Source organism: Sinocyclocheilus grahami, unplaced genomic scaffold (assembly GCF_001515645.1).
Source record: "Sinocyclocheilus grahami isolate Dianchi unplaced genomic scaffold, SAMN03320097.WGS_v1.1 scaffold1028.1, whole genome shotgun sequence".
Classification (NCBI taxonomy): domain Eukaryota; kingdom Metazoa; phylum Chordata; class Actinopteri; order Cypriniformes; family Cyprinidae; genus Sinocyclocheilus; species Sinocyclocheilus grahami.
In genome coordinates this window covers 251573-263467 of record NW_015506207.1, presented here as the reverse complement: position 1 = coordinate 263467, position 11895 = coordinate 251573, and the positions used below count along the sequence as shown (strand labels likewise).

Genomic DNA, 11895 nt, shown 5'->3' with positions numbered 1-11895 from the left:
ATATTTGGGTTGAAGTGTTCTGGAACAGTGTTGTAAATACAACTTAACCACTGATTTCTAGTCGTGTCCTCTTTTGGAAGACCAAACAAAGTAGTTTCACTTTCACAACGAAACACAGCGTCACACACGGCGCCCTACAGTGAGCAGAGGCCGGGGGCTAGCGTGAGGAACAGCGGGAGGGTTAGAGTGAGCAGAGGCGTGGATTCGACGAAGGAGCATCCGGAAGGACATGTGATGACCCCGTGCTGGACTCTGCTTTGTCCACGGTGAAAGCCGATCTGGTGATCCACAGCGCAAAGTTGTAGTATTTCCTCAGCAACCAGCACGGATCAGCTCCAGGCATGACGAAGCAGATGTCGTCCTCTTCTAGTTTCGCTTTCACAACGAAGCACACAGCGTCTTCACGACATGGCGGCGGCAGCAACAATACTACAGCGAGACTAAAAGTTACGCCGCCTTTCTTTGCGTGAACATTTGGGTGGCGTTATGCAAATCTTCCCACATAGTGAGGTAGACATGTGGGGGCGTGTTAGAACGAGCTGTTTTAGGTAGGTGTGGCTGACTCTTAACTTTTATAAAGAATATCTGTTTGGATTTGAGACTTTAGTCTTTGCAACTTTACAGATCTTTTTTATGCACCAAGAGCTTGTAACACTCCAAAGAGAAATGAAACATTGAAATAGCATCATATGACCCCTTTAAATAGAAGTATAAGTATGAATTACAGTAGACTTGTCTAAAGCACCGATCATTGTAGCCAATCACAGTCATATCTGTTGAGTAAGAATCCGCTCAAGTGCTAGTGGGAAATGCTGGTATTGTCTCTTTTTTTTTTATTTCAGTCCTGACTGGTTACACTAAGTGTAAGAAGGGTGTGTTGTAGTTTGCATCAGTTTTAAGGTTTGAAAAGCATAGTTATGAATGGATTTGGATGGATCTCTGTGATCTGTCTTTGTTTCGAGATCCTAAGGTTATAGGTGAAGGGAAGACCTGTCCTTCCCGGGCTTGCTGCCAGAGGTGGTGCTCTTGTCCTCCGAGAGGAGTCTGGCACTTGTCCTGGCGTCTTCATCTGATGGAGTTGGACAGTTTAGTTATGTTAGTCTGCCAAGATCCAGTCAAAATGTATAAAACCTTTGTCCATTGTTGCAGTCAGAGACTCATACTCATGGCGTGCCCCAGTGAATGCTGCTCACTACAGTTTTTTGAACAGTATTTCATTTAGTGACTAAAAAAATCAATAATGGGAATTCTAAGAAGTGCATTACAGAATCAGAATTTGGGGGTAAATGTTTTGTTTTTTCCTCTCTGAGATTACAGATTCATCTGCATACATACAGTGCACTCACACAGACCAATATACACTATAGAGCAGGGGTCTCCAACCGGGAGCTACTTTTTACAAAATGAAAGCATATTACACAATACTTAAATCTCTTAAATAATGTATCAGTCCAAACTGTTATACACGGTATTGTTAAAATGTGCTGGAAATGTTAAAAACGTACTGATACACACACTGAAATAATTTTACCAAGTTTTATGACAAAAGCCAGCAAAAATTAGCAGCACTATCCACTTTTTGTTTGCATTAACAATTAAATAAAAACATAAAAAAACTGTCATGAGTCTGGGCCCTGCGTTTCTCCCTCTCTCCTCCAGAGGGCGCCATCTCCCGGACTCCATTCCCCAAACCCCACGCACCTGTTCACCCATTACACTAATTCCCCAAACCCCATACACCTGTTCAGTCATTCACTCATTACACTCACCCTCAGCTGTTCCCCATTGTCACAGACTATATCTTCTCCTCTCACTCATCACTCTGTCTGGCTGTATTGTCAATGTATTCGTATCTGTCATTCCTAGATCTGTTTTGTTTTGCCTTGTTGGCCTTTCTGTTCATTAAAAATAAGTTTTCACCTGCATGTGGACCCAAACCCTGTTTCTCCTTGGTGTTTCGTACCGGGCCGTGACAAAAACGATGACCGTTTTTTCAACTAACAAAAAATAGTCATAACATGTTATCTACTGACATGTACTACATGTTCAAATAAAGTTTTGACCATTTTTTTAAATAAAATTATAACATTTCAGCCTTAAAAATTTTTTTTATAAAAAGTTAGAATGATAAATAAAATGTTCCTATCTGCGCCATAAACAGTTCTACATAAGCTAATGTGCATTCTAAAAATCTCAACACTTCTGATAACAGTTAAGGTAGCCTATTTTCCATGGACCGGTTAAAGGAGTCCTATTATGCTCTTTTACAAAGTCTTGATTTTGTTTTGGGGGTGTACTAGAACAGGCTCTCATGCTAGGTTGTTCGAAAAACACATTATTTTTCACATATTTTACATTATTACAACACCTCTCTCCCCAGTCTGGCATGAACGGCTCGAATAGTTCCTGAATCAAATGAAGGCCTGCCTTCTGAAATGCGAAATATGCTGTGATTGGTTAGCTGGGCCAGTGTGTGCTGTGATCGGTTAGGGGGGTCAGTGTGTGCTGTGATCGGTTAGCTGGGCCGGTGTGTGCTGTGATCGATTAGCTGGGCCAGTGTGTGCTGTGATCGGTTAGGGGGGTCAGTGTGTGCTGTGATCGGTTAGCTGGGCCAGTGTGTGCTGTGATCGGTTAGCTGGGCCGGTGTGTGTTGTGATCGGTTAGTGGGGTCAGTGTGTTTTGTGATTGGTTAGCTGGGCCAGTGTGTGTTGTGATCGGTTAGCTGGGCCGGTGTGTGCTGTGATCAGTTAGTGGGGTCAGTGTGTGTTGTGATCGGTTAGCTGGGCCAGTGTGTGCTGTGATCGGTTAGCTGGGCCGGTGTGTGCTGTGATCAGTTAGTGGGGTCAGTGTGTGTTGTGATCGGTTAGCTGGGCCAGTGTGTGCTGTGATCGGTTAGCTGGGCCGGTGTGTGCTGTGATCAGTTAGTGGGGTCAGTGTGTGTTGTGATCGGTTAGCTGGGCCAGTGTGTGCTGTGATCGGTTAGCTGGGCCGGTGTGTGCTGTGATCAGTTAGTGGGGTCAGTGTGTGTTGTGATCGGTTAGCTGGGCCAGTGTGTGCTGTGATCGGTTAGCTGGGCCGGTGTGTGCTGTGATCAGTTAGTGGGGTCAGTGTGTGTTGTGATCGGTTAGCTGGGCCAGTGTGTGCTGTGATCGGTTAGCTGGGCCGGTGTGTGCTGTGATCAGTTAGTGGGGTCAGTGTGTGTTGTGATCGGTTAGCTGGGCCAGTGTGTGCTGTGATCGGTTAGCTGGGCCGGTGTGTGCTGTGATCAGTTAGTGGGGTCAGTGTGTGTTGTGATCGGTTAGCTGGGCCAGTGTGTGCTGTGATCGGTTAGCTGGGCCGGTGTGTGCTGTGATCAGTTAGTGGGGTCAGTGTGTGTTGTGATCGGTTAGCTGGGCCAGTGTGTGCTGTGATCGGTTAGCTGGGCCGGTGTGTGCTGTGATCAGTTAGTGGGGTCAGTGTGTGTTGTGATCGGTTAGCTGGGCCAGTGTGTGCTGTGATCGGTTAGCTGGGCCGGTGTGTGCTGTGATCAGTTAGTGGGGTCAGTGTGTGTTGTGATCGGTTAGCTGGGCCAGTGTGTGCTGTGATCGGTTAGCTGGGCCGGTGTGTGCTGTGATCAGTTAGTGGGGTCAGTGTGTGTTGTGATCGGTTAGCTGGGTCAGTGTGTGTTGTGATCGGTTAGGGGGGTCAGTGTGTGTTGTGATCAGTTAGCTGGACCAGTGTGTGCTGTGATCAGTTAGCTGGGCCAATGTGTGCTGTGATCAGTTAGGGGGGTCAGTGTGTGTTGTGATCAGTTAGCTGGACCAGTGTGTGCTGTGATCGGTTAGCTGGGCCGGTGTGTGCTGTGATCAGTTAGTGGGGTCAGTGTGTGTTGTGATCGGTTAGTGGGGTCAGTGTGTGCTGTGATCAGTTAGGGGGGTCAGTGTGTGCTGTGATCGGTTAGCCGGGCTGGTGTGTGCTGTGATTGGCAGCACTCGGCGCCTGGTCGGGAAATGTCATGCCCCTTACCATAGCCGCCTGCTGCGAGCTTCAGTGTAAATATTGCATCAAAATCAAATAAATTCGAGAGTGATTTAAACCCGGATGATTGTAACCACTCTAAGTTCATCTGCTTTGGGAAAGCTAGCGTGTCTCCGACATAGTGATAACACTCATTGCCTTTTCTAGTGCAGCTCAACCAGGTCTCGTCCCATTCGTCTGTATTTTTGATATCACAAATCCTGGAAAATATGCGTTGTAATCCAAACGAGTCGTTCATTGTAGTTTTTGAAAAGTGATTTCTGTTAAATAAAGTATCTCATTTTGAATTGGACTTTGAGCTTTGTAACTTTGCAGATCTTTTTTATGCTCAAACAGCAACATTACAGACTAACTAAAGTTGAAAAAGTGAAAAAGCATAATAGAACCCCTTTAAGGTTTACAACAAAAACTTGGTCCGATTTTCGCATTGGTCTGAGCAAAAATATGGCACAGACTGAATGAATTCAATGTAAATCCACAGTTTGACAGCAGGTGGCGCTCATGAACAGCAGAACAGAGCTGTTTCCACGGTAACCTCTGCTTTATTACACATTACACGGAAAGCAAATGCCATCGAAGCTTTTCTGAAGACAGTCGGTTTCCTATTATAAATTCATACAAATAATTCAATCATACAGTACATTCTTTCATATAATTTCCCTCAGCAGTCTGCCTTCAGTCATGTTTTCACACAAAATGAAACTATACTCTGCGTGTTGCGTCTGCGTGAGACTCTTAACTTTGATTAAAGCTGAGCAGTATTTACTGTGAGTTTTTCAAATCACGATAATCAAACACAGGTTTAATGATAATTAAAATATGAAACGGGATCATTATGTCAAAAATGTCAAGTATGTCTCGGCGAGCGACGTGTTGGAGACCCCTGCTATAGAGTAAATCTGCTGGTATCGTCCAGCGCTAATCTGCTAAATGTGATTTTAAGGCAAGAAGATATTCTAAACAAACTGAAGCATGATTGTGTTCATTGTGAAGCTGCTTTGAAACGATGTGTATTGTGAAAGTGCTATCTAAATAACGAGGCCTGCTGGATGTTGTCTGATTTGGTTAGGTTACAGTAATGACGCTCGACTGCAGGAGGCTCTGCGGCAGGACGCGTCTCGTAAGGGATCGGTGGTCAACGTCAACCCTGTCAACACACGGCCCCAGAACGACACGCCAGAGATCCGCAAGTACAAGAAGAGGTTCAATTCAGAGATCTTGTGCGCTGCTCTCTGGGGTGAGTGACCGCAGGGCATGATTCCTGAGCCCAAAGACCAGATTCACCAGCACTCTAACTGTGAATAAAAGCCCAGATTCTGAGGAACTATCGTTCTGTGATATTGATATGCCAGTGCAAATGAGCTTTTGTGTCTTACATGTGCAAAGCATTATTTTGATGAGAAACGCATGTCTCACAGATCCTGATTCATTTACACTATTACATTATATGTCCTAGTTGTATTCTTCTTAAATTAAAGCTGCAGTCAGGAAGTTTTGCCTCTTTGTCTCCATCTCTGTTTGAAACCTGTAATGAAGAATTATCTTCATTTCGTGGGTTGTAAATTTTCACCGGATAATGACATCTGAACGAGTAACAAGTCTGACACTTCTGTTCTGACCAACTGAGGAAAAAGCATTACAATAAATTGCGCTACCAATGGTGATTAAATGTAACGATCGCTTAATTAGCTCATATCAAATCAAACCATGCAAATTATTTTTTCTCAAATTGTTATTGTTAACAACATCAGCACTACGTGTATTAGCGTGTAGATTTCAATTTCTGCACAGTCTAATCTAATTATCACACCATTTGAATTTCATATAAGGAACTATGCTCCCTTCAAACTGGTTGTCTTTAAAATACAAATCTTGTGTAATCCCAGGCTATCTGTAATCAGAAGCACATTTATAACTGGAATATCATTTAATTTCATTCACATGTGTTTCATAAACACATAATCCTTTCTGGATTACAATCCGCCATCAAAATAATAAGTTTAATTATTCAGGCTGCTGTGAGAAAAGGCTATAAACGATCTGCCACCTGCAGTATCCTCACATGTGATAGCCTAGTAGCCGGGACAACTTCTTTATGTTTACAGACATGACGTAATGACGCAGTGCCATGCTCGAATTTCCCATGAATACCTGCCTGTACCACTCAAATTAGAAAACATTATTATAAGCTGACCGTTGTGAATCGGGCTAAAGTAAGGAGATAGTTTCTAACATTGGCTGGTTATGTACTTGCTCAAATATTGAAAAAAGAACAGTAGGCTTTGAACAGTGTCATCTGAACCATCAGCTGGCTGGAGTGTGTTGATGACCCTCTTTAGGCAGCTCTGGCGTGATGTGTTCAGTGGATCAGCTGTGACGTGTGTGTGTGTCTGCAGGAGTGAATCTGCTGGTGGGCACAGAGAGCGGCCTCATGCTGCTGGATCGCAGCGGTCAGGGCAAGGTCTACCCGCTCATCAGCCGCAGACGCTTCCAGCAGATGGACGTTCTGGAGGGACTCAATGTGCTGGTGACCATATCAGGTAACGCCTGGAGGAGGTTTCTGTGTCACGCCGCTGTTGTGTAACATCCTCTGTGTGATCCAGCTCTCTCGCGCACACACACACACACTCACACTCACGCACACCCTCACTCACACTCATGCACACACTCACACGCACACACACTCACACACACGCACACCCATACACACACGCACACACTCAATCAAGCGCACACTCATACACACGCACACACTCACACTCACTCACGCACACTCTCATGCACACACACACTCACACACACACACTCTCATGCACACACACACTCACACACACACACTCAAGCACACACTCACTCACGCACACACTCACACACGCACTCACACTCAAACACACACACACACACACACAAACTCACACTCAAGCACACACTCACTCACACTCAAGCACACACACACACACACACACACTCACTCACACACAAGCAAACACACACACACACTCACTCACTCACTCACATGCACACTAACACTCACACACACACTCACGCACACACACACTCACACACACACACACACTCACGCACAAACACACAAACTCACTCACGCACACTCACTCACGCACACACACTCACAAGCACACACACTCACAAGCACTCACTCACACACACTCACGCACACACTCACACACACGCACATTTACACATGCACACATACACACTCATGCACACACACTCACGCGCACACACACACTCACTCACTCACGCGCACACTCACTCACACGCACGCACACACACACGCTCACACTCACGCACACACACTCCCATGCACACTCACTCACGCACACATTCACACTCACGCACAAACACACAAATTTCACTCACACACACTCACTCACTTACTCATACACACACACAAGCACACACTAACACGCCCACACACACACTCTCACACACGTACACACTCTCACACACGCACACTCTTACACTCACTCACGTAAACTCTCATGCACACTCACTCACTCATACACACTCACACTCAAACACACACACTCACTCACTCACACACACACACGCACACTCACACACACGCACACACACTCACGCACACACATACACTCACACTCACTCAAGCACACACACACACACACACTCATTCACGCTCACACTCACTCACACACACGCACACACACTCACGCACACTCATTCACTCACACACTCATGCACACTCACACTCACTCACGCACACTCTCATGCACACTCACTCACGCACACACTCATGCACACTCACTCACGCACACACTCACACAAACACACTCACTCACACACACTCAAGCACACACTCACACACACATGCACACTCACGCACAGACTCATTCACGCACACATTCACTCACTCACACACACTCACACTCACTCACGCACTCACACACGCACACACACACACACTCACTCACTCACACTCAAGCGCACACACACACACACACACCCACACTCATTCACACTCACTCACACTCAAGCACACACACCCACTCACACACATGCTCACTCACTCACGCACACTCTCATGCACACTCACTCACGCACACACTCACACACACGCACACACACACACTCACTCACACTCAAGCACATGCACACACACTCACGCACACACTCACTCACACAGACACACACTCACGCACGCACTCACTCACGCACACTCTCATGCACACACGCACACACTCACTCTCTCGCACACACTCACGCACACACTCACGCACGCACACACACTCACTCACTCACACTCAAGCAAACACTCTCTCACACGCACACTAACACTCACACGCACACTAACACTCTCACGCACACACACACTCACGCACACACACACACAAACACACACACGCACACACACTCACAAGCACTCACTCACACACACTCACGCACACACTCACTCAAGCACACACGCACACATTCACACATGCACACACACACTCACGCACACACTAACACGCCCACACACACACACACTCACGCACAAACACACAAACTCACACACTCACACTCTCACGCACACACACTGACTCACACACACTCTCACACTCACTCACGCAAACTCTCATGCACAATCACTCACTCACACACACACTCACTCACACACACGCACACTCACACTCACTCACGCACACATTCACACTCACGCACAAACACACAAATTTCACTCACACACACTCACTCACTTACTCATACACACACACAAGCACACACTAACACGCCCACACACACACTCTCACACACGTACACACTCTCACACACGCACACTCTTACACTCACTCACGTAAACTCTCATGCACACTCACTCACTCATACACACTCACACTCAAACACACACACTCACTCACTCACACACACACACGCACACTCACACACACGCACACTCACTCACGCACACACATACACTCACACTCACTCAAGCACACACACACACACACACTCATTCACGCTCACACTCACTCACACACACGCACACACACTCACGCACACTCATTCACTCACACACTCATGCACACTCACACTCACTCACGCACACTCTCACACACTCACACGCACTTACACTCACTCCCACTCAAGCACACACACGCACTCAAACTCACACTCAAGCACACACTCACTCACACTCACTCACACTCAAGCACACACACACTCACTCACACACACGCTCACACTCACTCACGCACACACACACACTCGCTCACACTCACACGCACACACACACACTCGCTCACACTCACACTCAAGCACACACACGCACGCACACACTCACTCACTCACACAGACGCACACTCACGCACACACTCACTCACCCTCGCACACTCTCATACACACTCACTCATGCAGACACACACACAAACTCACACACACACACACTCAAGCACACACGCACACACTGACACTCTCGCACACACTCATTCACGCACACACTCACGCACACTCACTCACGCACACTCAAGCAAACACTCACACACTCACTCACACGCACACTAACACTCACTCACTCACACACACACACTCTCACGCACACACATTCACGCACACACTCATGCACTCACTCACACACACTCACGCACACACTCACACTCACACACACAAGCACACACTAACACGCCCACACACTCACGCAAACACGCACACACACACACACTCACGCACAAACTCACTCACGCACACACTCACTCACGCACACTCACTCACACACATGCACACTCACACACACTCACGCACACACTCATTCACGCACACATTCACACGCACACACACACACACTCTCATGCACACATTCACACTCACACACACAAGCACACACTAACACGCCCACACACTCACGCAAACACGCACACACACACACACTCACGCACAAACTCACTCACGCACACACTCACTCACGCACACTCACTCACACACATGCACACTCACACACACTCACGCACACACTCATTCACGCACACATTCACACGCACACACACACACACTCTCATGCACACATTCACACTCACACACACAAGCACACACTAACACGCCCACACACTCACGCAAACACGCACACACACACACACTCACGCACACACTCATTCACGCACACATTCACACGCACACACACACACTCTCATGCACACATTCACACTCACACACACACGCACACACTCACACGCACACACACACACACTCTCATGCACACATTCACACTCACACACACACGCACACACTCACACGCACACACACACACACTCTCATGCACACATTCACACTCACACACACAAGCACACACTAACACGCCCACACACTCACGCAAACACGCACACACACACACACTCACGCACAAACTCACTCACGCACACACTCACTCACTCACGCACACACTCACACGCACACTCACTCACACACTCTCTCACTCGCACACTCACGCACACACTCACACTCTCACTCACGCACACACTCACTCACGCACACTCACACTCACTCACGCACACTCGCACACACTCACACTCACTCACACTCAAGCACACACATGCACTCACACTCACTCACACTCAAGCACACACACGCACTCACACTCAAGCACACAAACGCACTCACACTCACACATGCTCACACTCACTCACGCACTCTCATGCACACTCACTCACGCACACACGCGCACACAAACACACTCACACACACTCCCGCACACACTCACTCACTCACAGACGCACACTCGCGCACACACTCACTCACTCACGCACACTCTCATGCACACTCACTCACGCACACACTCACACACGCATATACACTCGCACACAAATTCACACACACACACTCAAGCACACACGCACACTCACACTCACTCACGCACACACTCACACTCTCTCGCACACACTCATTCACGCACACACTCATGCACACTCACTCACGCACACTCAAGCAAACACTCACACACTCACTCACTCACTCACACGCACACTAACACTCACTCACACACACACACACTCTCACGCACACACACACACATTCACGCACACACTCATGCACACACACACTCACGCACACTCACACTCAAGCACACTCACGCACACACTCACTCACACAGACGCACACTTGCGCACACACTCACTCACGCACACACTCACACACGCACACACACTCACACACAAATTCACACACTCACTCACGCTCACACTCTCGCACACACTCATGCACACTCACTCACGCACACTCAAGCAAACACTCACACACTCACTCACTCACTCACACGCACACTAACACTCACCCACACACACACACACTCACGCACACACTCACTCACACAGACGCACACTTGCGCACACACTCACTCACGCACACACTCACACACGCACACACACTCACACACAAATTCACACACTCACACTCACACTCAAGCACACACGCACACTCACACTCACTCACGCACACACTCACTCACACTCTCGCACACACTCATGCACACTCACTCACGCACACTCACACTCACTCACGCACACTCACACTCACTCACGCACACTCACACTCACTCACGCACACTCACACTCACTCACGCACACTCACACTCACTCACGCACACTCACACTCACTCACGCACACTCACACTCACTCACGCACACTCACACTCACTCACGCACACTCACACTCACTCACGCACACTCACACTCACTCACGCACACTCACACTCACTCACGCACACTCACACTCACTCACGCACACTCACACTCACTCACGCACACTCACACTCACTCACGCACACTCACACTCACTCACGCACACTCACACACGCACACACACGCACACTCACACAAACACACTCACTCACACACACACTCAAGCACACACTCACGCACACACTCATTC

General features: G+C 47.9%; 1 protein-coding gene across 1 annotated transcript in view; it reads left to right on the top strand.

The window, feature by feature from the left end:
- LOC107565814 (mitogen-activated protein kinase kinase kinase kinase 4-like) overlaps positions 1-11895 on the top strand; it is a 55870-nt gene that overhangs the window by 34581 nt on the left and 9394 nt on the right. Inside the window, exons 18-19 of the mRNA XM_016251093.1 lie at positions 5087-5254; positions 6414-6557. Of these exons, the coding sequence (XP_016106579.1) occupies positions 5087-5254; positions 6414-6557 (312 nt within the window). The remainder of the gene's footprint in view (positions 1-5086; positions 5255-6413; positions 6558-11895) is intronic.